The 27,385-nt window shown below is 43.1% G+C and overlaps 1 protein-coding gene across 2 annotated transcripts in view; it reads right to left on the minus strand.

Moving 5' to 3' along the window:
* Positions 1-20,354: 20,354 nt before the first annotated feature.
* The window catches only part of Tmem260 (transmembrane protein 260), a 100,151-nt gene continuing 93,120 nt past the window's right edge, over positions 20,355-27,385 (minus strand). Inside the window, exon 16 of one of the 2 annotated variants that reach the window (XM_071608019.1) lies at positions 20,355-20,630. In XM_071608019.1, coding sequence (XP_071464120.1) covers positions 20,589-20,630 — 42 coding nt within the window. In that variant the 3' untranslated portion in view covers positions 20,355-20,588. The remainder of the gene's footprint in view (positions 20,631-27,385) is intronic. The other variant, XR_011706649.1, reaches the window with a different exon arrangement.

Here is a 27,385-nt window from a genome sequence, read left to right on the forward strand (position 1 = left end):
AGCAGAAGAAAGACAGGTATCTTGCTTGGAGGTGGGTTTGGGAAGGCATCACACTGGAGGTGGCATTTGAAGTCTTGAAAGGACTGCAGCAGGTGGGGACATTTCTGAAGGGCATGGGAGATTAGGCTCACATGCAGTTGCTCACCAGGAAGGTAGGACCCCTGTAGCCAATGGTGGAAAGCTTATGCCTAAGCTGGGGTAGGGTCAGATGAATTTATATGTCACCTCCAAAGAGTATGATTTGCAGGGCTCTGTTGAAGTTTGAGCATGGCAAGTTTTTTAATTCCCATGGTGATTTCTAGTGTGTGGCTGGGAGGTAGACCATTGGGCAAGATGACCTTCAAGGTTCCCTCTAGACTCTGATAAGAGAATCTGTCCTTTTTGATGAAAGTCACTTGGTTTGATAACATGGGTGGCTCCTTGTAACACATGACAATTGCTGAAAAGCTGATTTGAAGCCCTTTGTCTTCAGGCAGGGGGTCTCTGAATAACCCTGGAAGGCCCTGCCCTAAGAGCAGTGTCCAAGTTGTTATATTAAGTGGGTGGATGGGGACTGGCCACTAGGCTTCTTTCCCCAGCCACAGGGGACAACCTCCACTCAGCACCCACCCACAGCCACTCCATAGGACTGTGGGTTGCCAAATCTTACACTTTACAAGAGAAGCCAGGAGTCTGGAAAACAGTCTTGCTTTGATTGTTAGTAACAAATTCAGATTTTTGATAAAACACTATGCAAACCTAACAAAAAACAATGCATGCCAGATTCAATCAGCAGGTCTCTGGTTTGATACCTCTGGTTTAGAGTTTTGATTAGTAAAAAAGAATCAGCTTTCATTTGTATTAGGCAATTGCTGCCTGACAAATAATTTTAAATAGACAATGGTTGTGTTGACTTTATGACCTTGTTTTAGATTTTTTTGAACCTATAACATCTAGTTAAGGAAACATAAAAATCCTGATGTACATGTACGGATTAATGGCCAATATTTTATTTATATTCTCACTTACTCCCTCCCATATTATTTTGAAGTGCATTTTAGATATCTCATTCATAAAATATGTAAACATAACCACAATGCAACAAAACACCTAAAAATTAATAAGCATTTTATACTAAATGTCCAATAAATTCTTAAATTCCAAGCATCTCATAAGTTTTATAACTGCATATACTTGTTTGCTTTTGATTTTTTTTTGTATGTTGATTTTGCTGAATGGCTATTATTAATTTATTTATATGCAACTTTCCACTAAAATATTTGTTAAAAATGTAGCTGAAAGTTTGCAAGGCTAAGTTCTGTGATTATATTAGGAGTTGGTTTGATATAGTAAGTCTTATAAACAGCTAAATTCTGTCAAAGAAAAATCCATTTTAATGCATGATTGAATATTGATAATTAATGGGAACTATGAGGAAGTCATATGCAAAGATTAATTACCAACTGAGCTCTGAGAACGTTTTTCTTCCTTTGTAATCTTACCTCCTGAGAGAAATAGTCTATATTGGTCCTACAGTGAATTGACAGATATGTCCAGAAAAAAAAAAGCCACTGACTTTAATCTTTATTGGTCATGCTCAATTGAATGTACTATTATTTTTTATTTGCAGAGACAATATTTTTCAGTTAATTCTTTCTGTAACACTGGAATCAGAAGGTGAGAAATCTGAGGCCTTCCTTCCTGTACTGGGTGTATATAGCTATGAATATTAGAGTTCTGAATATTTCCCCATATTGAAAGTACTGTAGTACCCCCACTTATCTGCAGTTTTGTTTTCTGTGGTTTCAATCATCTGTGGTCATTTGTGGTCTGAATATATTAAATGGAAAATTTCAAGAATAAACAATTCATATATTTTAAATTGCCTACTATTCTGAGCAGCATGAGGGACTCTTCAGCCATCTTGCTCTATCCTGCCCAAGGTGTGAATCATCTATTTATCCAGAGTATCCATGCTGTATATGCTATCACCTTACAGTCACTTAGTAACCGACTAGAAATCAGATTGATTGTGGTGGTATCACAGTGCTTCTGTTCACGTAATTCTTATTTTACTTAATAACAACCACAAAATACATTAGAAGTGATGCTGGCAGTTTAGATATGCCAAAGTGAAGCCTGAAAGTGCTTCCTTGAAGAATCATCATCACAAGGAAAGGGTAACTATGGTACAATAAGATATTTTGAGAGAGAGAAAGACCATATTCACATAAATTTTTTTTTGGGGGGGGGGTACTGGGGATTGAACTCAGGAGCACTCAACCACTGAGCCATGTCTCCAGGTCTATTTTGTATTTTATTTAGAGAGAGAGTCTCATTGAGTTTTTTAGCACCTCACTTTTGCTGAGGCTGGCTTTGAACTCAAGATCCTCCTGCCTCAGCCTCCCAAGCTGCTGGGATTTCAGAAGGGTATCATTGCACCCAGCCATTTTCACATAACTTTTGTTATAATACATTGTTATGTTTACTATGTTTTAGCATTAGTTATTGTTGTTAATCTCCTATTGTGCCTAAAGTAAACTTTATCATAGGTATATATGTACAGGAAAATACATATATGGTGTTTGGTACTAGTCTCAGTTTCAGGAATTCACTGGGGGGCTTGGAACATTATCCCTCATAGATAAGGGGGAACTATTGTTCTTGAAATCAACTCCTTATAATGGGAAATCTAATCATCTGAATCAAGGTCATGCTCTATAGGACAAGTGTCTTCATAGCTGTCAATAAACTGACATACGGAGATGCCCTGGGCTTTTAACTTCAAAAAGTAACATGACTGAAACTGACCCCTGACATCCAAGTTCATTAAAATGAGGGAAAATATTGTGACTCCCTCAGATAAAAAGCCAGAGAGGCATAGCTGTTTGCCCCCATCGGTGTGCATCAAATTTGCACATCCACCTAACCCTCTGCTCAGAATTGTTTCCAGCCAAGAGGTGTCTGCAGGTCGGTCTGTGACTGGCAGCAGCTCGGGTTGGGTTTGCTAAGGTGGCTGATGGCCGGTGGCTAATTACACGTTTGATGAGCTGTTGTTAAGACAATGCCGCATGTGTCCTCCCTGGGCTGCAAATTGCCAGGTTACTGGCGGGTTTCCTGTATGGATACTAATTATGCCTAATTTGGTCCTGAGATTTCCGCATTTGTCTTTCTGTCACAAAGTTTGTGATTACAAATCATTCACATTGGCGGGGAGGGAGCTAAATGTCTGATGGCTCACACATGTAATAAAGCCATTCATGAACCCAGCAGTGTTCAGCCGTCCTCACAAAACCCAGAGCATCATGGTTATTTGCATCCCTGAGAAAAGTTTGCTTTCTCTTGATATTTGTTTTCACAACGAATTAATTACCTGAAAAACATAGACAAAAGCTTCCAGATATGACACAGTGTGGGAAAGACAGCTTTGTGCTACCTGGGAAGCAGCAGCCATTATGTGACTGTGAGGAGTAAAGTTTAACTCTTCAAGGGCAGGTGGGGTGGGCAACCACACTCCCCAAGGGCCAGGGAGCAATTGCAACTCCCCTGTTCTCTTCCAAGTTGCCACTTCCTATGAGGCCCAGGAGAAGAGAGTTTTGCTTGAATACAGGATTGGGGAAACAGTTCTTTGACAGCCAGCTTCATTAACTGGTGGGCTGAGTGGGTCTTCAGGGCTAAGAATCCCATGCCAGTGAGTTCCTGGGAGAGTGTCTATGGGAAGTGAGAGTCCAGGATGCAGCAAAGCTCACTTGCTCCTTTTCACATTGGCTGAAAAGTCTTTGCAACAGTTATTTGAGCACTGGTTTTCAAATGTTTTTATTCTAAGACAATCCTAATACTTCCTCTGCCAAGAAGAGCCAGTGGCGGCATCCCTGTGGCCTGGAGTGAGGAGGGAAGGCAGGGGTGCTAGTCCCGGTGGTGTGTGCTGACATAAGGCAGGGGAGGGCAGGAAGGGCAGGGGCAAAGAGGGGTGTCAGGGCTGGTGCGTGCTGGCACAGAGCGGAAGAGAGAACAGCAGGGAAAACTGAGGGGAGACGGCCCTTCCAAACTGTCTCCAGGGAAGGGCAGGAATCAGGCAGGCACAATCCCACCCAGGGAGAAAGATGGAGAATTGAGGACTGCACAAACCCAGGTCGGCAGCTAGATCTGTCTCTTAGTCCTTGTGCACGACTCTAAGCTAGGCCTCAGGTTGCTACTTTAACTATTTTTAATGATCTCCAAGCATCTGAACACTGAGCTAAAAATTGGACCTCTACTTTTGAGAAGAGGCATGGGTGTAATTGGGCTGTGAACTGGCATTTTTGAAGACAATTTGAGGCAGTAAAATCCAGCTCTGATTTAATTTGTTCTTATGGGGTGACCTGCTTACTCTGGAAACTGGGGCCACCATTGCTGCTCTATGTCAAAAAAGTCTTCCACAGGACCACAAAAAATAATGGTCCAAAGGGGTAAGAATTCCCAGCTTCCAGTATTAACCAGAAAAAGACTGTTTGCTGAACACAATGGCCTGTCTTCCAGTAGATGGTTATAGATTGAAAAAGAGCAGCTAGAAGCATCCATTATTTCCCACATGGGAAATGAGAAAAATAGTCCTGACCACTAACGTGAGATCAACATCCCTGGCTGCCAAATGACCTCTCATTGAGGTCCATTGTGGAGAAAAGCTCAGACAGCCTTGTTTTCCCTTAAAAGCAGCAAGAGACAGATGACCTGAAGATATGGAATTGTGTCCCTCGCAGGTCCTTGTCGGACTCCACCGGGGTTAATTCTAAATCATAGCCACATCGTGACATTGAGTGCATTCAGGTTTCTGTGGTAAGATGGTGACACACACCTTCTTCAGGTTGATTTTGGTGAGGATGTCACTCATGTTGGAATTGGACTTGACATGGCCAGGGCAGGAGCGATCGTGCAGGCACTACCTGAATACCTGGCAAGCCTTTTTGTGTTTGAAAACCTTACGATTTTATTTTTTCAGCTGCTGGGTGGGGAGAGAAGACTCTTCTTATGCGCCAGAAGACAGGTGAGGAGCCTCAACTGCACATCACATTTTGAATCCAGAATTGTCTGTTATTTACTAACAATTTGATTTGGAACAAAGTCCTCATGCCTTTGGCCTCCTTATCAACATAAAAGATAATTCTTGCCTCAGAGACTGGTGGTACAGATTGACTCTTCAGATAAAGCTATTAGCACTCTGTGGCCCTCAAATCGTGGCCACCAGAACTTTGCCAGTTCTGAATGACCCTGGCAAGGTGTTCTTCAAGCGCTGCTTCATTCCCAGAGAGATGGGCAGATCTGTTCTGCCACCGAAAGTCTCCATCTCCACCCTGAGCTCTCCAGGGTGCCTGAGGCCGAAAAGAGAATCAAACCTGCCGTCTGTCAACCCCCGGGTGCTCCTCCAAGACCATATCGTTATTGTTCTACTGCCATCCCTCCCAGCCGGTCCCACTTGAACGCTCCAGTTTCCAGGCCTTTCAGTTCTCCTGAGATGTGGGAGGCAGGGCTGTGGAAGAGACTCTCTGGAAGAACAGGCAACTGCCTTTGGGGGAAGCCTGGCCTGGTGCAGAGCAAACTGGTAAAGGCAAGGGCAGGAGTGTGACTGGGACAGATGGAGGGTGGTGGGGCTGGAACAAGGACAGTCAGGCTGGGCACTCTCTCTGGATGGGCCCTGGCCCAGCCCACTCCCCAGTGAAACTGCCTCTGTGTCACGGTTCCATAGGCTGCCATTGTCCACGGCATGGTACATGCTCACTGTCTCCCGCCTTTGCCATGAACAGTTGCTGCTGCGACAGAAATCTTACACGGGATGTCTCAAGTCAAGAGGAGATTATTTATTTATTTTTTACTTTTCTTCCTTCCTTCCTTCCTTCCTTTCTTTCTTTGTCAGTGCTGGGGATCAAATCCAGGGCCCCGCTCATGCTCACTAAGCAAGCACTCTACCGACCACTAAACCACACTCCAAGTCTGTTAGATTCTGAGTTACAGTCATTCAGTTAGTTTTAACAGAGGAAAGTCATCTCAAAGTAGACCTTCCCCTCCCCACCACCAAATCTTCTGGCATGAGTTCTGGCCCCAGCAGCAGCTTCTCCAAATGTCTTCCACCCTTCCTTCTGGGACTGAGCCCAAAGGAGCTTCTGCCACAGCCCAAGCCCTGCACACTGTCACCTCTTATTGATGACAAATACCATGACCTTACTCTTGGCAATTTTTCCTCTTAGTTATTCTGTGCCCAGAAAACCTTCCCTGGGCACCAGTGGGAATTTTGCTGGTGGACAGAAAAATTTTCTGTATACTAGAGAAAGCACCAGAAAAAAAGAGAGGAGAGTGAGGAATGTTTGAGGTGTTTATATTTCATGCATACTTATTTATATGTTAACATTTTTTTTTTCTGGAAAAGTTAAAGAGTTTTATGATCAAATATAATTGTTTTCAAGGCAGAATATATAATTTGCATTTTAGCGTTTGCTTAAAGGAAAGCCTGCTGACCAAACTAAAGCTCTTGAAAATACCATGTAGTTTGCTCTGACAAAAATAGAATTTGGCAATAATCAAGGGCAAGCTTTCAGGCTACATTTTAATTTTTTTCCTTGTTTCTTTACTCATTGAATATTGTTGAAAGTCTATCACATTCAAACAAAGTTGTCATTTAGAAAATGTTACATGACTCTTTTCCCAGGTTGTCTTCCAATACCAGGGACTTCTCAGCATTCCCTCTCTCCCTCATCTGCATCCCTGACTATTGCTACATATGGCTAAAGGACTGAACTCTTAGGAGCAAAGTGGAGGACCAGTAATGAAAGGAAAAAGCTTTGTTCTATAAAAACAATTCCATTAAAATTTTAATTCTCAAGACCCAGTTAGATACGATTTCCATTTCCTAGTTCAAATGACTGAGGCTAGGAGGGATGATGAGGCAATTTACAAGTCACAATGCGTTGGCATTGCCGAACCCTCACTGCCTTTCAGCACATCATCCGTGAACTGTGATTCATAATTTTATTGAGCACTTATATACGAAGCACTGTTCCAGAGACTAAGGATACAATGGTGTCTAAAAACTAAGTCTCTGGTCTCACAGAGTTCTTCATCTAGTGGTTAAAAAGGCAATAGACCAATATATTGGTGAAGTGTTGGGTAGTGGAGAGGAAATAAATAAGATAAGGCTGGGTGAGGGGTGGAGAGGGAAGGGTTGGGGCAGCTATGGCTCCTGAGCATCTGCCCACTCAGCCTTAAGCATCTCTCCAGCAGATGCAGCAGGTCACCAATCTCTTTCCAGCATGAGAGGGAGGGATGCATGGGAGCCCACACGCGCTGCCTGGGGCTTGGGAGTGAGTCTGTGAAACAGAATGAAGAGGAACAAGGAGCCGGGCATGGTGGCACATGCCTGAAACTCAGTGTGACCCTGACTCTAAATAAAATACAAAATACAACTGGGGATGTGGCTCAGAGCCCCTGAGTTCAATCCCTAGTAACAACAACAACAACAAAAGAGGAACAAGGAGACCAAGTCAAATTTTCAAAGCAGGTGTTGGTCTTTTTCTTGGACGTGGCTCTGTCCACCTCCCATCCCTATGCTAGGACTGAACCAGGAGCCCTTTACCACTGAGGTACCCTGCTATTTTTATTTTTTAGTATTTTGGATGTTTTTGCTGTTTTTTTTTTTTTTGCTTATTTTTACTGGTGCATTATGATTAAGGGGTTCATTGTTAGATTTTTTTGTGGGTGTATACCAGGGATTGAACGCTAAGGTGCTTAACCAATGAGCCTTATCCCCAGCCCCTCATCCCTCCGCCCTTTTTTTTTCTTGAGACAGAACCTTGCTAAGTTGCTGAGGCTGGATTTGAACTTAAGATCCTTCTGCCTCAGTCTCTTGAGCCCCTGGGATTACAGGCATGGGCAACTGTGCCTGGCTAGATATTCTTACATGCACATGATATAACAATAATTTGGCCAGTGTCATTCTCCAGTATTTCCCCTTTCCCTCCCCTTTTTCCTCCCCCACCCCTTTCCTCTAATTTACTGAATTTCCTTCATTTTTCACAAGACTCCCCCTACCTTTCTTTTCCTTTTTCCTCTCTAGCTTTCACATAGGAGAGAAAATATACGATCCTTGACTTTACGAGTTTGTCCCTAATTCTTATAAAAATGTTTTCATTTTGAGACAGGTTCTCACTAGATTGCTCAGGCTGACTTCAAATTTATTATCCTCCTGCCTCAGCCTTCTCAGTCCCTGGGATTACAGGTGTGTGTCACTGTGCCTGGCTGTCCTCTCTTTGTGTTGTCCCAATACCAGGGACTTCCCAGCATTCCCTCTCTTCCTCATCTGCATCCCTGCCTATTGCTACATTCTGTGCTTCCAGGAGTGACCCTGCTCTGAAGATCACAGTTCACCATCTCCTTTCTCTCCCATCCTTTAGATGCCAGCTGTTTCCTTGTGACCTTGCCTTGTCTCCTGTAGTAGACACACCTTCTGTATTTCAATCCCCCAGGCCCTATTTTTTCTATATAAAATTATTTGGTTTTGCATTATATTTGCATTTTGATAGATTGCAAATGTCTTAATGTTGAAGTGCCTCAGGACTTTTTCTTATCTTTACTTCTCTCTTTGGTGCTTTCATCCAGGTATTTGTTTGTTTTTTACACAGGGGAGTGAACCCATGGGTGCTCTATCCTGGAGCTACATCTCCAGCCTTTAATTGACCGGGCTAGCCTCAAACTTGTCTCCTGAGTAGCTGGCATTACAGGTGTGTGCCGCCATGCCCAGCCCTCATCCAGTTTCAAGGCTTTATATACATCATCTCTAAGTAGATGACTCTCAAATTTATATTCCATTGTGGACCACCCCATCTGAGTTTTTTACTAGGGAGTCTAATATCCATCTCAAAATGAATGTTGCCTGTGCCAATCCTGGTTTCCATCTGACTTCCTGTAAGTAAATGCAGCTTCATTTTTCTGACTGCTCAAGACTCCCAACTTGGGGTGATCTACTCCTCCTTTATTCTCATACAAAAGAGGATTGGCTCACTGTCAAATAAATCCAGAATTCAATCATTCCTCTCTCTCTGTCTTTAATATTTACTTTTTAGTTTTAAGTGGACACAATATCTTTGTTTTACTTTTATGTGGTGTTGAGGATCGAACCCAGTGCCCCACGCATGCCAGGCAAGCACGCTACAGCTTGAGCCACATTTCCAGCCACTCTCTCTCTTTTTATGGGGAGGGGAGTATGTGTACTGGAGACTGAACCTGGGAGCACTTTACCACTAACCTACATCCCCAGCCCTTCTTACTTTTTGAGACAAGTTCTCCCTAATTTGCTGAGGCTGGCCTTGAACTTGTGATCCTCCTGCCTCAGCCTCCTGAATCACTGGGATTATAGCAGTGTTCCACCATGCCTGGCAGAATTCAGCCATTTCTCATCCCTCCTTCAATTGCCACCCTGGTTCCAGCTACCATCATCTCTAAAGCTTTGGTCCTGGGGCATTTCAATATGAAGACATATTTGTAGCTTTCTAACCCTTTCTTTCATTGATCTACTCTTAACTCAGCAGCCAGACTGATCCTGTAAATAAGTAACTCAGATCATCCCACTCCCTCCAGCGGCTCCCCCACTGACTCAGAGGAATCAAGTTTGAAACTCTGCTCCCTGTCTGGTGGAAAACCCAAATAAACAAAGATCATACCCTTCTTTCTTCAGACCCTCTATTTGCTTTTCTCTCTGATGTTCAGGCCGCGCCCTGGTGCAGCTGGAACTATCTCCACATGTTAATCAGTTAGCAATTTTGAAGTTGGTCAAGGTTAGATTTGCTAAGAAATGTTATTTCCGAGGTCCCAGCTAGCCCTGCAAGATAAGAACTTCCGGTGACTTTATCTAAGGAGAGATTGTCCTGGTTGTCCCCACCTATATGAGAATCACTCTTCTGTCTCCAGATAGCATCTGAGAGCCCACACCTATAGGAAATGCCTGTTAGTTTTAAGTAACATTTAATCTGGTGGTTTTCTTTTCCTGGGCTCTTCAACTACTTTTTCTTTCTTCTTCTTCTTCTTCTTTTTTTTTTTCTTCTCTCTTTTAAGAAAACTAAGTCCATTTTAATTTTTTGGGCTTGACAGAACTGGGACAATAGGACACTGTTTGCGGGGATCAAAATTTTTTTGGCAGAATCAGTGTTTGCAAGAAGCAGATAAAACTTGACTGTCGGAGAACCTCGATGCTGCAAGCCGCTGCCTGCCAGCAAATCTCCAGTTAACAACGGAGCTGGAGTCATTGTTAGCCAGGTAGGAGAGATGCGGGGAGAGACAGCTCAGAGCTTCCTTGTTGGGCTCTAAATGAATTGGTTGTTTAGCAATTACTGCTAAGACAGCAGATCTGGGTCCATGAGCTCTCTGAAGATAACATCTCAACTCGGTTTGCCCTCCTTACACAACACGGTTGTGTACGCATCAAGGAAGCCCCACAGCCCCGAGATATTTTATTCACCTCACACTCGGAGGAGTTCACTGACTGGAATTCAATAGAAACTGTTCTCTGTGTGAAAGTAATTTCAGAAAGTAATCTAGTTTATGGAAATGAAAGGCATCAAAACACAAAAAAACACTGTTTCTCTACAAGTGCTTTGCCTCAAATATTTGACATGGAAATTTGTATAATCCCTCTGGGGGCACGTGGGTTTCACCAGTGTTAACATCTTTTGAAATGAATTTCACAAATGTTTATTTGCTGTGCCCGGCTGACAAATAATTTAGACTATCAAGCCATCTTCCTGAAATCCAACTTAATGATATGAATCGCAGATGATTGTGGAGGTTAAAAGGTGTGCATTTTAATTGGGGATTGGGTATGACGTCATTTTCAAATACTGTTCCAGGGACCAAAGGTGTCACTTAGCTGTTCTGGTCCCCCAGACCTCCTTGCTACGTAGGTAACGCACCTCAAAAATGACAGAGACCGTCCAGGGCCTCATCTGCTCCCCCCCCCCCCCCCCAGGAAGTTAGTCTGATTGAGCCTGTCCGGAGGGAAGAGGAGGTAATGAAGCCATCTGCGGACTGCGCGAGGAGTAGAGCCAGCTGCAGACTGGAGTCCAGCACCCTCCTTGCCTCAACACAATGCTTCTCAGCCTTGAGCATCACTGAATACGGACAGCTGTGCCCAGCCCCGAGGCACCCACTGGAGCAGGGAGCCACGCACCCTACAAAAGACCCAAGGCAGAGGACACACAGCTCCCTGAGTCTGGGCAGGCCCTGGGGCCGCTCTGCCATTCTGCTTCCTTCCACTGGACCCTTGAGCCACCATGGAAGGAGCTGCACCCCTTATCTGGAGAGAACACACACAGAAGCCTGGAGACTGCACAAGTCGAGAGGGGGCACCCAGGGGCCTGCCAGTTGTTGGTGCCAACCATGAATCACAAAAAAAGATGGTGAAATTCATATTTTTGTTTGACCCAAAGCATGAAAAAATTTCAATGTGTGATGAATAAATAATAAAATTATTATCATCATTATCTAGGTGGCTCTGAGGACTGAACCCAGGGCCTCATGCCTGCTAAGCACATGCTCGACCACGGAGCTATACTCCCAGCCAATAAAATTATTGAGATAGTTTATGTTCCTTTTTTTCATATACTCTTCAAAATCCAGGATGTCTTTTCCACCTATGGTGTGTTTTGATTCAGACCAGCCACATGGCAGCTATTCAACAGCCACGTGTTGGATGGCATAAATCTAAAGCCCTGTGACTGTGATTTGCCTGCACCCCCTTTCATCACCACCAAAATGAACAGTTCCTCCACAAGTGGATTCATATGAAAAGAAACGGGCATCCCTGAAGGGGAGAAGCCACCAGAGGATGTACCAATGAAGGAAACACCCCCTACCCCCACCCCCACGCCCCGCCACCCCTGCCGCTACCATGATGGTGGTGGGCTAGATCAAGGCTAGTGACACATTTTTCTTTAAACTGTGGACCTGTCACCTTGTTCTGCAGTGGGTGCTTTCCAAGTTGCCCCTCAGTCTATCTCACTCAAGCAAAACACTCTACCCCAAAATGCATATTTGTGGAGGAGCTAAATGGTTATTCAATTTAAAGAGAAGTCTGCTTTACAAGTGGATTTGCTTCAGGATTGGTGAAGCTAAAGCATTTCTCTTGTGTGTTTAAAATAAATTCATGTATTTTTAAAAGATTTCATCACATTTCCCCATCTCTTGAATGGAATGAATTATCCCTACATGTGAAGGCTTCCTGAAAGTGGGTTTGGTAGGGGGGCATGAACACAGACAGCAAATAGGCAGAGACTTCGAACTTTGGAAGGAAGCGATGAGCTCACAGAAGCTGGTCCAAGATGGTAAAGCCGGCACCTGGGCCTTGCCTTCTCTAGGCAGCCAGCTGGGTGGCCGCCCCTCTCCACAGTATGCCCTACGCAACTGCCACCAGTAGAACTGTGGCTGTGGTGAGACAGAATCTGCTCTCCCTGTTCTTATAGCAGCCGGACACCTGTGGGATCATCTGCCTGTCTTGCCTCACCCCTGGCCCATCACTACTACCGAATTCCCCCGGGGCCCTCCTGCAGCTGATGGGTCTGGCATGGCACCTGACCCAGTCTGGAGGGAAGCCCTTTCCAAGTGTTTTGCATAGACGACACCCAGGGCATGGCCGTGAGTCACTCGGGGACTGTAGCTGTGGGGCAGAGTGGCTTGGGCTGTCCTGTCATCAGGGTGGGTCTGCAGCTGGAGGAGAGCTGAGACAGAGCAGAGAGGGGGGCTCTGAGTGCCTCCTCCCAGTGGCTCTGATGAACAGGCCAAACCACTCACTGCTCATCAAGCCTCGGCTGCCACACGCCTCAGACACCATTCAGTAAAGTACCCGTGTGCAGAACAAGTGAGACTGGGCTTGCTCCAATGTAAACCCAGAGTCCTGACAGGCCCAGTTTCACACCCAGCCACCTACAAACTCACAAATGGCCCCATGTTTATAAGAGTCCTGCATCAGGCTTAAGGCCCTGCTGTTGTCTTGAAATTTGTAATCTTTGAAAATTGTAATCTTTGAAATTTGTAATCTGCCCTTTCTTCTCGTACTGGGTCCCACTAATTATGTTTGGTCCTGTGCATACATATTTTATAATAGGACGCCATTGATATTGAGATAAAATTGGTAGTTCATTTATAATCACAGTGGTGGGCCAGACACCTGCCTGTAATACCAGTGACTTGGGAGGCTGAGGAAGGAGGATGGCAAGTTGGAGGCCAGCCTCAGCAATTTAGAGAGACACTGTCTCAAAATAAAAAAAAAAAAAAAAACTAAAAGGCTGGGGGTGTAGCTCAGTAGTAGAACATCCCTGGGTTCAATTGCCAGAACCAGGGGAGTAGATGAAAGGGAGGTAGGGGGATGGTCACACAGCATTCATTTTCAGCTGGGCAGAGTGACTGAGGAATTGACATAAACAGGTGAAGAGGGACTAGGGAGGGGGAATCATTTTGTTTCTGTTTCTTCTTAGATGCAGAAACTCCTAACCCCTCAATGGCTATTGCTTTGTGTCTCACTTTTCATACAAATAAGCAAAAGAAAGGGTAGGTAGAAAAAGGCCGACTAGTGTCACAGACCAATTGTTCTGAGAGAAGGAAACATGTACCATGTTGCCAAAGCCGACCTCATTTTCCAATTTCCCAAAGACCCAATTTCCCCAGCTGCTTTGTTGACATAGCAACAGTGGATTCTGAAAGGGTTGTTATAATATTAATATGTATTTCATGGCGGGTTTGCCCTGTGTTCTTCCCTCACCTTGTGATCCAGGTCTGAAAAGAGGTGCTTTTGGCTTCCGGCCACTGAAAATAAGGCCCAATTCTCTGAGTGGGATAAGCAAGGAGCAGGTGCATCTGCCAACACATTCCAACAGCCGGGTGGAGTGCACACCCCCTCCACCTTCCCCCAGTGAAGGGGCTGACTAGGTAGATATTTTAAGTAATAGCCGCACCTTGGGATACATTTCCACCCAATAACTCAGGGTGTTAAATGTAGCACCTGTGAGCCATTGTGTAGAAAATCAATTATACCTTGGGCCCAGTGATAAGAATTCATCCCCCTGAGCTCAGTTTTCAAAAGGCTTCAAAAGGCCTCCCACCTCTTTTTCTTTTTCCAATGCAAATGAGCAACACTCAGGAAATTTGCATGCCAAATTCCAGCATGGGTTTCCAGCGAGTAAATGGTCATATTTATTAGTAAGAGCGGTAGTAGATGAGTAAGAGGTATTTAATAAATGCATGTTGGATGTGTTAGTGTTTCTATAGCATTTAGTTTTCAATGCTTTCCTTTTCCCTGTACATCAATTATTTGATTCGCAAGCGAACAAACAAACAACCCCAAAAGCCACGTGATGGGGACAAAGGGGAACTATTATTCTCATTTTACTCAAAGAAAATATGGCTTGAGAAAGACTTTATCTTGCCCAGTGTCACTTCACTGATTCGAAAGTGTCCGAATTCTGGTTAGAACTTGAGTTTGACTCCTAGGTAGAGCCTCCCCTCTGGACCACTTTGCCTCACAGTATTTTAGAAGGGACAGGGACAAACAGGAGTTACATTAAGTGAATGCCAGAAAGTGCAATCAAGTGCATCTGCCTTGAATATTGTCTCCTTTAATTTTTAAATTAAACGTTTTTAGTTTGAGATAACTGTAGATTCACATGCAACTGTAGGAAACAAAAAGAAGAAAGATCCTGAGGTAGAGGGGTAGCTTAGTGGTAAAGTGCCTACCTAGCATGTGCAAGGCCCAGGGCTTGATCTCCAATACAGCCAGGGGAAAAAAGAAATAAAGAAGGAAGGGAGAGGACTGGGGTTGTGGCTCAGCGGTAGAGCACTCGCCTAGCATGTGCAAGGCCCACATAAAAACAAATAAACAAAGTAAAGGTATTGTGTACAACTAAAAAAAAAAAAAATATATATATATATATATATATATATGTTATTTTTTTTTAAAGAAGGAAGAGAGATCCTGTGTATCGTTGACCTGGTTTCAAAATATTTATTTATTTATTTATTTATTTTAGTTGTAGTTGCACACAATACCTTTATTTATATGTAGTGCTGAGGATCAAACCCAGAGCCTCGAACATGCTAGGCGAGCACTCTACCACTGAGCCCTAGCCCCAGCCCCTCAAAGGACATCTTGCACAATTATAGAGAAATGTTGGAACCAGACACAGTCAGGATACACAATATTTCCATCACCACAGGGTCCCTCATATTGTCTTTTTATGGCCACACCTATTTCTCAGCCCAACTTCTGAACTTTGACAACCTCTAATTTGGTCTCCATTTCTATAAATTGGTTACTTTAAGGATGTTGTTTAAATGGAATTAGGCAGCATGAAATGTTTTGTGATCTTCTTTATCCCCATTCAGCATAACTATCTGGGATTTATCAAGGTTGTTGTAGTGACAACATTTAATTCCTCTTTATTGCTGAGTAGTACTCCATGCCATGGATGTTCCACAGTTTTTTAAACCATTTACCTGCTGAAGGACATCTGGGTTGTTTCTAGTTTTGGGCCATTACAAATAAAGTGTCTGTAAATATTTGTACACAGGTTTGTATGTGAACATAAGTCTTTGTTTCTCTAAGGTAAATGTCCATGAATGTAATGATTGAGTTGTAAGATAGTTGCATGTTTGTTTCCTTGAGCAGTCATCAAATTGTTTTGCATTCCCATCAGGAAGGTATGAGCCATCTAGTTTCTCCACATCTTCACCAGAATTGGGTATTGTCATGTACAGAATTTTATCATCATCATCATCATCATCATCATCATCATCATGTTGTTGTTGTTATTATTATTATTATTATTATTATTATTATTATTATTATTATGTGGTACTGGGGATTGAACCCAGCACACTTTACTACTAAGCCACATCCCCAGCCTTTTCATTTTTTTAATTTTGAGACAGGCTCTCGCTAAATTGCTGAGGCTGGCCTCCAACATTTGATCCTCCTTCATCAGCATCCCTTCCCCCAATTGCTGTGATTACAGATGTGTGACACTTTAGAAACACCCTGTCTCAAAAAAAAAAAAAAAAACATAAAAATTAAAACTTAATTTTTTTCTATTATGTTTAATTCTAGAAGTTTTATAGTTTTCCACCTTCTGTTTATGTCTGTGACCCATTTTGATTGATTTTTGAATAAGAAATGTGACTTGAATCTAGATGTTTATTTTTGATTTGGCTCCAGTACTATTTGTTTAAAATAATCCTTTTCTTTTTCCTGAATTTCATTCACACTTTATGAAAATTCAGGTGGGCTGGGAGCTATGGTGCTTGTCTGTGATCCCAGGAATTTGGGAGTCTGCGGCAAAAGGATCACAAATTCAAGTCCAGCCTGGGCAATTTAGCAAGACTGTGTTTCTAAATCAATCAATCAATCAATCAATCAATCAGGCACAGTGGTACACATCTGTAATCCCAGCTGCTTGGGAGGCTGAGGCAGGAGGATTGCAAGTTCAAGGCCAGCCTCAGCAACTTAGTGAGGACCTAAGCAACTTAGTGAGACCCTGTCTCAAAATAATAAACAAAAAGGGCTGAGGCTGTGGCTCAGTGGTTAAGTGCCTCTGGATTCAATCCCTGGTACTAAAAATAAATAAATAAAAAGGGCTGAGGATCTAGCTCAGTACCTGTTTAATCCCCACTACTGAAAAAAAAAAAAAATCAGGTGGGAATATATGTATGTGTGTCTACTTTGGTATACTCTGTATTGTCTCATTTTTTTTGATACTAGGAATTGAACCCAGGGACTTTTAACCACTGAGCCACATCCCCAATCCTTTTTTAATATTTTATTTAGAGACAGGGTCTCGCTGAGTTGTTTAGGGCCTCACTAAGTTGCTGAGGCTGGCTTTGAACTTGTGGTTCTCCTGCCTCAGCCTGCTGAGCCACTGGGATTACAGGTGTGTGCCATTGTGCCCAGCTCCATGCTGTCTCATTTAATTATCACCCTTTTAAGATTGAAGCTATTGTTCTCTACAGATGAGTAAACTCAGTATTGAAACAAGTTTTTTTTTTTTAATTACCCAGTTAATATAAGAGGTAAGCAACCACTTCTACTTTTAATAAGAAAAAGCTACACTCAATGTGGGCTCAGTTATATGAAAGTTCATTCTCTGTGGGGCCGGGAGCAGAGCTCAGCACCTGCACACTTGCCTAGCATGCACACACCCTTGGGTTTGACCTCTCGTATTGCAAACAAGAAAATAAAATCCATTCTCTGAAGAGTCAAATGAGAAAGAAGGATCTGTGCTTCCTTTAGAATTATTTCTATGTGGCTCATTAGGAAAGTACCAAGAAACACAATTCCTCAGACACAAGAAAGTGACTACAACTTGGCTTTATCATTCTATTAGTCTCAATAAAGATGACTTTGTTGCCCTAACAGCCTAATAAGAACCACTACTTCTTAAATAAACTAACCATCAGGTGAGGAGGCCCTTTAGCTGCTGACAGCTGGGATGGGAAACAGGCAGCACATCAGGACTCCCAGAGGGCCTTTAAAACCTGCAGATTCTTAGCCACATACTTGAGTCACTTAAGCACAGTCTCCAGGCTCGAGCTTCTTCTATGTGTCTTTATCAATTGGAGTGTGTGTGTGTGTGGGTGGGTGGGGGGGAGGGTGACAGGAAGGCAGGGTTGAAATTCTCCAGGGATTTTGATACAGTTGGTCACTGGTTGAGCAAGAAGACTAAAAAAAGTATTTAAAAATGTCACAGAGGTTACCTTTTCAAGAAGAAACTAGGTTCCATTTTGAGAAATTGGGAGGACACACTGGGTACAGTGGAGCAAGCTTGTAATTCCAGCAACACAGGAGGCTGAGGCAGGAGGATTGTAAGTTTGAGGCCAGCCTAGGCAATTTAGTGAGGCCCTGTCTCAAAATAAAAAATAAAAAATAAATGAAAAGGGCTGGATGTGTAGCTCATTGGTAAGCATCCCTGGGTTCAAACCCCAGTACTGGAAAAAAGAAAAGGAAAATTTTGTATGGTGTTCTTTTTTTTTTTTTTTAGGAAAAATGTTTTCAAAAGTTGCCCCCTTAATTTTTTCCTCATATTTAGGACTAAATATGAGGAATATGGTTGCTAGAGGTTTAATGACATTTTATTGCTGGATGTGGTGGCACACACCTGTAATCCCAGCAACTCAGGAGGCTGAGGCAGGAGAATTGCAAATACAAGGACAGCCTGGGCATCTTAGAGAGAGACACTGTCTCAAAATAAAAAAAGTAAAGCTGGGGATGTAGCTCAGTAGTAAAGTAACCCTGGGTTCAATCCCCAGTACTTCCCTCCAAAAGACATTTATTGTGGTTTTAATTTAATAGATTGTTGTGTAGTGTCAAAAGCATTTTATGAACCCCCAAATATTCAGATAGACTATCGGCAAATGCACCCTGATGTACAAAATAGCTGTATCTCCAAGTTCAAATTGTTTAGGCAGGAGGGACTTCTCAGGTAGTGGTGTCTAGCACAGGTATCAATTTATCATCCTCCCCCTTTTTTGCTGATGATCAAAGATTAGGTAATGGGTACATGAGTAATACAGCACGAACTTCTGTTTGATTTCTGTGTCGTTTTTCAATATCTAATAAGTTTATTGATTGATTGATCTATTTTGTACCAGGGATTGAACCCAGGGGCTCTTCACCACTGAACTTCATCCCCAGCCCTTTTTATTTTTTATTTTGAGACAGGGTCTCATTAAGTGGCTGAGGCTGGTTTCAAGCCTTCTACCTCAGCCTCCCGTCGCTGGCATTACAGGCTTGTGCCACCACACACAACCTTCATTTGTTGTCTTCTTAATTGTTTAACTACCTGGATGGATTTATGGTTCACCCCCAACTTGATCTCACATTGGAAGATAAAGTTAGGCTCGCCCCATTGCCCTTCCACCACCTCCTCAAGTGACGGGTCAGGGCTGTGCACCACAGTGAGACTTCCCAGTGCCTTCCGTACCCAGCTCAGTGGTCCTTCCTTAGGACGCGGGAAAATCATCCTTCCCCATCTAAATTGCAGTCGGATGAGGTCATGTGAGAGTGACCACTGTCAGCTGAGGATTCAGTACTGACTGTGGCATCAGGCCCTCTGCCACCCTTCCTCTGCTACAGTGGTCCTGCGACAATGATTGAAGATGCCAGTGCTCACGAGGCATCATGGCCAACTCACGATAGCTGCCCTGGAAGTCTCTGGATCCACGGCAACTTTGTATGGAGCAAGAAGTAGACCTTTGCTGTGCCAATTCACTGAAATCTGGGGATTATTTCTTACTAGAGAATAATTTAGTTTAAATTATTAACCCCATTCTAGATGAACATGAGAACATGAGTTTAAGTCTGATGGGGGCTTTTTTTATTTTTTGTACCAGGGATTGAACCTGGGGGTGCTTAACCACTGAGCAATATCCCCAGCCTTTTATATATATATGTGTGTGTGTGTGTGTGTGTATTAATTTTTTTGTAGTTGAAGATGGAAAGCATGCCTTTATTTTATTTGTTTCGTTTTTATGTGGTGCTAAGAATTGAACCCAGTGTTGCAATACAGGCTAGGCATGTAGGTGCTCTGTCACTGAGCTACAGCCCCAGTCCTCCTTTTTTATATTTTACTTAGAGATAGGGCCTCACTGAGTTGCTTAGGCCTTGCTAAACTGTTGAGGCTGGCTTTAAATTTGTAATCCCCCTGCCTCAGCCTCCCAAGTCACTGGGATTACAGGAGTGCACCACCATGCCCAGCTGATGGGGCTTTTGAGAAAATTTTCTTTTGTCCTAAAATAAACCACAAGAGGAGGTTATTTCTCTTTTTCCTCTGGATTTTGGATCTGGTGTGGGGCTGAGACTGCTGATACCTTCTCACCTCTGGCCCTAGTGTCAGGCAAACAGGCAAGAGGGCAGAGTGGAGAGAATATTTGGGTCCTTGATGACATCTTTGAGCTATTGAATCAACTCACCCTAGAACTCGCTTTGTATCTTTTGTCCCTGTTATATGAAATAATAAATTTACTCATTGTTCAATCCTGCTTGGGCTGAGAGTGTGGTTCAGCAGTAGAGTTTGTGCTTAGCACGTGTGAGGTTCTGGGTTCAATTCCCAGCACCAAAAATAAAACAAAAATAATCATCTTACCAGGTAAGGTAGCACATAACTGTAATCCCAGCAACTTAGGAGGCTGAGGCAGGAGGATCCCAAGTTCAAGGCCAGTTACAGGAACTTAGCAAAAGCCTGCCTCAACATAAAAATAAAGAAGGGTTGCTGGGGGTATAGCTCAGTGGTAGAGTGCCCCTGCGTTATATCTCCAGTACCATAACAAGGAAAAAAAAAAGTCATCTTAAGAAATAACGGCTTTTGCAAAAAAAATTAAAACTTCACACTGCAAATTTTACTCTTGAGCCAGAGATGTTGCTAAAAGCTTAATTTTTTCATCTGATTCAGTGGGAAACTAAAAATGATGTCCAAATCTTGCAGTTGTTCCAAATGCTTTGCAATAATTAACTGCACTGAAGCCAATGAAAGAATCCGCATCCCACAAAGGTGTGACTCTTTCTGGGCTCCACAGGGGTGGATGCTCAGTCCCAGAAGCTACATTCTGCCTTAGAGATCCTGCCTCTGCTGCCCGCTTGTCTCAGCATCAGGCTGCAAAAAAAAAAAAAAAAAAAAAAAAAAAATCACAGTTGCATGAGCTATTTCAGAAAAGAGGGTGAACAAACCCAAACAGAATTCGTTGGCAGACTAGGACCCAGGACACCCTCTTTCCTCCAGCTTTTTTTTTTTTTTTTTTAACTGTGGTATTGGGAACTGAACCCAGGGAAGTTTACCTCTGAGCTACATCCCCAACCCTTTTTATCTGGAGACAGGGTCTCACTAAGTTGCTGAGGCTGGCCTTGAATTTGTAATCTTCCTGCCTCGACCTCCTGAGTAGTTAGGATTATAGACCCTGAGCCCCTTTTTTAAGATACGTCTCTTTTTGGTGCCACTTCCTCAAAATGACTTGGTCTCCTATGAGGAGCCAGGGTAAATATGGGGACTATTGACCTGTCCACTCCAGGTATGAGAGGCCCTAAATCTTCCTTTTAGAAAAAAACCTGATTGCCTTGATATAAGGCTCCCTTTCTTCTTCTCTACAGGAATCTCTGAAAGTCTATGCATGTCTGAATCAGAGCTAATGGGTCACCTGGTGCTATAGTTTGGATATGGTTCATATGTTGAATTTCAGCATATGAACAAGGATTCGTATGTTGAAATTTAATCTCCATTATAGGGTTTTAAAAGGGTGAAAACAATCTAACTATAATGTTTAGAAGCAGGACTTTAGGAAGTGATAAGGATTAGAAAAGGTCATCAGGGTGGGGCCTGGTTGAATATTGGTGGATTTATGAGAAAAGGGACAACCAGGACATGTACATGTGCTCCCAATCTTACCATGTAACTCCCTCTGCCAGCAGGGAGGCCATCACCAGATGCAGGCCCTTGGACCTCTAGAGCTGAAAGTTAAATACTTCTTTCCTTTTTTCCTCCCTTCTTCCTTTCCTTTTTTACTCCTGGTACTGGGGATCAAATCCGGGGGTTCCCAAACCATTTTATTTTTTATTCTGAGACAAGTTGTCCAAGCTGGCCTTGAATTTAATAATCCTCCTCCTTTAGTCTCTCAAATTGTTGGGATTTCAGGTGTGTACCACCATTGCGGCTTACCTTTTTTCTTTAGTAGTCTGCCTCAGGTATTTTGTTATGGTAATGAACAATGGACTAATACACCTGGGAAACAGAAGAATATGTCCAAGATGGGAGCAACTACTCAGTAGCTGAAGCAAAAGCCCTGTTGGCTTTTTAAATTTTGAAACTGGGTCTCGCTAAATTGCTCAGGGCCTTGTTAAATTGCTGCAACTGGCTTCAAACTCATGACACTTATGCCTTGGCCTCCTGAGTTGCTGGAATTACAGGCATGAGCCACCATGCCCAGCTGTTGTATTATGTTTGTGTTATTTGGGGTGCTAAGGGGGGCTTAAGTAAATAGTAAGCTATGATAATCTGATATGAGCGCTGCTGTGGTTTGCTTGGACTCACCTTATTTACTCATCCCTTTATCAAAACTACATCTCTTGAGTATCTACTGTGTGCTGAGTAAGTTAGTAAGAACTGCCTCAAAGAAAAAAAAAAAAAAGAAAGAAAAGAAAAAGAAAAATAGCCAGGCATGGTGGCCCATGCCTCTAATTCCAGCAACTTGGGGAGCTGAAGCAGGAGGATCGAAAGTTCCAGGTCACCTGGGTAAATTAGCAAGACCCTGTCTCAAAATAAAAAATGGACAGGGCTGGGGATGTAGCTTAGTGGTAGAATGCCATTGGGTTAAATCCCCTGTACCTCTCTCTCTCTCTCTCTCTCTCTCTCTCTCTCTGTCACACACACACACACACACACACACACACACACACACACACCACAGGGTCTAGTGCAAAGGAAAAGTGCTCTGAGGGAGAGTAAGTCACCGTGACATTAGGCTTGTGCCCTTCATTGAGTGTATGTATTCCATGCTGACCCAGCTTCCTCCCAGAGTGCTCCTGTTCAGGGTCTTCCTGAGGAATGGACCAGAGGACAGGTCAATTCTGATACATTAGTTTGGGAGCAGCAAGTAGTGAGAGAGAGGAGGGACCCACCTGTGCACTGCCTGAGGAGAGCCTGAAAAGAGGCAGGGGATCCTCCACGGGAAGGAGGAAGACAGTGCCAGTTCCGCTTAGGAGGACCCCCTCCAGGAGGAGCTCAATGGAGGTTGCTTAGAGAGGGCATCCAGGGCTTCAAGGAGGGGGAAGCTGATAAGCTTCAGGGAGGTCTGCGAAACCAGCATCCTTAGCATATGCCCTACTGCCAAGCAAGGCCACTACACATGTTTGAAACATAAGACTTGTTTCCCCAGAAGGCGAGGCCAGTTTCTATACAGACTGGTCACAATGAATAAATAGCCTTCTCATTGCTCCACCAAACTTGGGTTTCATTGGAGTTGAGTTACACCATTGCTGCTTTGATCACACAATACTCCTCAACCAGAGCTCAGTCGCCACCTCTGGGGCCGTAACTCTGCACTATAATAGAATAACTGTCAGAACCACTAGGCATCAATTTGGACTCCTCTTTCCTTGTTGGTGTTGGAAAATAACTTAGATGTCTTTAAAACAAAATGCCCATGTGCTTTATCCCAGCAGATCTGGAATTCTTCAAGCAACCTGGGTCCCCAGATACCTGACTTGGTTTAGTTTTTGAATGTACAAATTTATAGTTACAAAAACACACATACGTGGGTGGCAATTCCCAAACCAGAAGAGGATGATATAGAGAAAACTATCCACAAATTAAAAAAAAAAAAAACAAACAGAGTTCCAAACCTCCAAAATCAGAGGTATGTTACTAATTAGAGATACAAGTTCTTGCAGGCTTACTTTATGCCAGGCCCTATACAAGATGCATTTACTCTTCACAACAGCATGAACTAGGTGTTAGTTTTCTCATTTTATAACCAAGGAAACTTGGTCAAATAACTAGCTCAACATCACTTAGTGTGAAGGAGAAGAGCCAGGACTAAGAATCTGAAGTCCAGATTTGGGGTATTGAATGGGGTGGGGGGGAGGGTATTTATAAGAAGGACTAAAAATGGCGCCCATGAAAACCAATACCTTTACTCCCAAAGTATAAGAGTTATGGTGTTCCTAATAATTCGTCAAAACTACTTCAGTTCTTGGCTTCATGAGCAAAGACATTACTCTTTCCCCTCATTGGCTATTTAATTATAAAACCAGAAGCCAGGGCTAACTATTCCTATACACTCCTGAAAATCGCCCTTGTGGAGGTTGAGGAATCGGTGGAACCGGGCAGCCATAACACATCTTCCACAAATGTTCTTCTCTGAGGCTGAAGACTACTCTTAGCTACCCACAGCTAAGGACATAGCAAGGTCCCTGAGCTGGGAAGAGAGCACGCTCCTCTTTTTCTTTTTTGCCTCCAAAGGATGTTTGATCACATCCCAGGGCACTGAACGGAGAGGGGCTGAGTAGATTAAGGTGAGTTGGACTCTCCTCTCTGGTTAGATATGGCATAACTGATTCACCTCTCTTTCTTATGGAGAGTCCTCTTTTGCACATGTGAGCCCTTCCAAGGTGCTTGAAAACAACCTAATGAACAACTTCCCTCTTTAAAAAAATTTAGTTGATTCTTTCATTTTGCCATTGCTCTTGGTGGCTGACTTAACATTTTAAATGCACACCTTTTCTCCATTATGACCTCTCACCTGCATATGGTATTTTTACCTTCTTCTTGGGGAGTACAATCAATATTCTGTTATTCTGTCATTTGGATGTTACTTTGTGCAAACAGTAGTTAAAAAAAAAATAACATCAGGAGCTCTGCTGTCTACACAAATCAACAACAACGAGAAACAAGAAGTGGATTACTACTGAAATCCTTTTTGTTCTAAATTGTAATCAACTATATTGGATGCGTGGTTTGTCCATTTTAAAAATTTAATAATGGGTTTTGGTCCTCTTGGTTCTATAAAAAGGGCATTTATAAATATTAATATGGAATGCCAGAGAAAGAACAATACATAACAATAATGAGAATCACAAAATCCCATCACATTTGACACTGTCATGTCACCAGCTTAAGGATTAGCAGGTTAACCTTAGAGTTAAAAATATTGCTTTATGATTAAAATAAAAAACTCAAAATAAAAAAAAGCTCCCTGTTGCATTATATATTCCTTTTGGCTTCCTTATTTTTCTTCAGGTTATGGGATCATTGCTTTGATTAACATTTTTTTGGGGGGTCGGGGGAGGGGGGAGCAGGCTTAGAGGAAGGTGGTGGGTTGACTTATCTGCATTCTTTCTGGCCCAAGTCGTGCTGAGCTTGGCTTTTGTCTAATTCTAACCCCTGACACTGCCTGAGTCAAAGGCCTGGCAACTAATACCCCCATTTTAGCTGGGGTTTTTATCCACACGAAGCTCCATTTTAAATGATAAAGTTACCCAAGGTGTCAGTTTTCACCAGTATTTCTAAATACATGTAGTAAAAATGCAGCAATTTCATAGAAAATCCAAGCTATTGAGATCTAATCACTGCTTAAGCTGTGGCTTTATTCAAATCTGGATCACCAATATGGCTTAAGATGTAAATGAAGTGCAGAGAGAAATAAAGCAAGAAAATCTCCGATGGCCTTTCTCTCTGCTATTTGATGCCCAGGCCCTTATCAGTCAATTAATGCAGCTCAACTTCAGTAGCGGCATCACTGTAACAGCACCAATAGCTGCTGTCCTCCCACAGCCGCCCCCAAACAAAACACACTTTCAGTACCCTTAATATGAAACGGAAAAAAGGTCAAAATAGACAGGCTTTGCCACATAAATCCCGAAGATCCATTCTAATTTCCACCCAAGGATCTTTTAAGTCGTCCTGGATGCTCTTTATGATACGTTGATCCACACTTACTTTCATTAAAACTTTGTGACTTGGTATTTTTCAACCTGATAGCTTCGCAAAACTAGTTCTCAAAGTGTTTGCTAAGCCGCTATGCATAAAACTACTTTGCTGTCATGGTGGCTTCTAAAATCACCCAAATGCAGGCGGCCGCCGTTCTGGAAATGAACCTGATCTACATGCATTCCACCCCAGCTTGGGAATTACTCTGCTTTTGCTCTAACTGGCTGCTTAGGAGGAAGAGGTGCTGTCCTCTGCAGCCCCAACCCTAAACCCTCCTGAAACCAAATGCTGAATTATCTGCAACCCTCTATTTGTTCTTGAAGCAATCTACATGGAACAAGACTTTATCTGCTGAGGTTTCCAACTGGGATTAACAGATGCTAAAACATTTAGGGAGATGGGAGGAACCACAGAAGAGAAAAGAATGAAAACTAAGGTCTCTTCCAACAATGGCACAAGCAGAGAGAAGATCAGAGTAAGCTTCAAAAGCAATAGATTTCTCAGAAGGGACACTTGAGGAACTTAGTTTTATTGATATGAATTTTGAAACAGTGAAAGAATGAGAGAGAAGGGGTGGGTGGCGGGGAAGAAACAGGATTGGGGGAAGGAAAGGAAAAGAAAAGAAAGCATCTGGGCTCTTGGCTGTCCTGAAAATCACTTTTGAGCTGGTGAGTTCTCTCCGGATGGTTGGTGCCCCTTTGGCTTCCCTCCATCCTGAGATCTGACAGAAGCCTTTATTTCTTTATCAATTGCTGTGGTCAGTATACATTACTGCAGTCAACAGAACTATTGGCAAAGAGTTTTAAAAGAATTGTGATTATTTTTCCAAGGGGCAATGGGGATTAAACTCAAAATAAATAAATCACCAAGGCAGAATAGCAGATTCTTACACCCAGCTGAGACTGTGTTGTCATGTGCTCAGTTAACATGGTGTTCCCCCAAAGTTCTGCCCAACACAACAGGTGGACAGCCTTGCTGGGCATCCACTTGCTGGCAGGCACAGTAGGAAACCTGTCTTACTTTACTTTAGCTGATCTTGCCTTGTGCTGTAAGCTTTGCCTTTACATATGGAGAATATGGTCTCTGATTTGACACCAGGTCTGTACTTACATTTGTAAACTCTCAGCCCTTGCAACTAAATCAACCTGGATTGGAAGTTTGATTGTTTGTAGCTAGCCCTGTGACCTTGGGTGACTCCTGAGAGTCTCATTTTTCATCTATAAAATGGGGGAGGATGATAACACACTGTGCTAAAGTAGATTTAGTCATTTATGTGAGGCATAAATGAGATAGTTAATATCATGGTGATTATTATTGTTAGATTCCTTAAGGGTGGAGAACAGGGCTGAGTGTGACTCTGACTGGTCAGTTGTACAAAATGAATCACCACCCGAAACTTCAAACCACCGTCATTGGCAGTGCTGTGGGAAGCTCCCCACCCCCATCGCCACTGTGACCAAACTGCTCCTGGATCCCCCTCCATTGCTTGGGAATCAGGATATTTAATTTTATAACTCTATACCCACTCCCAACACATTCATCAGATTGTAAGATCTAAAAAGATAGGACCATCGTGGGTAGGCACAAGTTCTCCAGGAATGTTGGGGGGAAAATGCAAAGGCTTCTAGAAGATGGCTCAGAATAGCACAGTGGGCTCCGCCGGGGCTGCACCTGGGCCTGCCTTAGCCTCTAGGCTCTTCCGTGGGCAGTTTCCAAGATGGCTGCCATTGCTCTGCTTGTGGGCCCCAGCAGTTAGGGAGTATTCTTCATTGAGAATCTGTAACCTTTGGGGACTTGGTTCAGAAAAGTGAAGGGAAATGGATGGGTATAAAGGCCAGAGGCTTGGAGGAGGAATCTGTCACAGGGTGTGTTGCCTATAATCTGGAAGAATCTGGTTTTGAGGTGTGGCTTCCTGTTCCCAGGGCAGTGTG

The sequence above is a fragment of the Marmota flaviventris genome, chromosome 2 (genome assembly GCF_047511675.1).
Source record: "Marmota flaviventris isolate mMarFla1 chromosome 2, mMarFla1.hap1, whole genome shotgun sequence".
NCBI classification, from domain to species: Eukaryota; Metazoa; Chordata; class Mammalia; order Rodentia; family Sciuridae; genus Marmota; species Marmota flaviventris.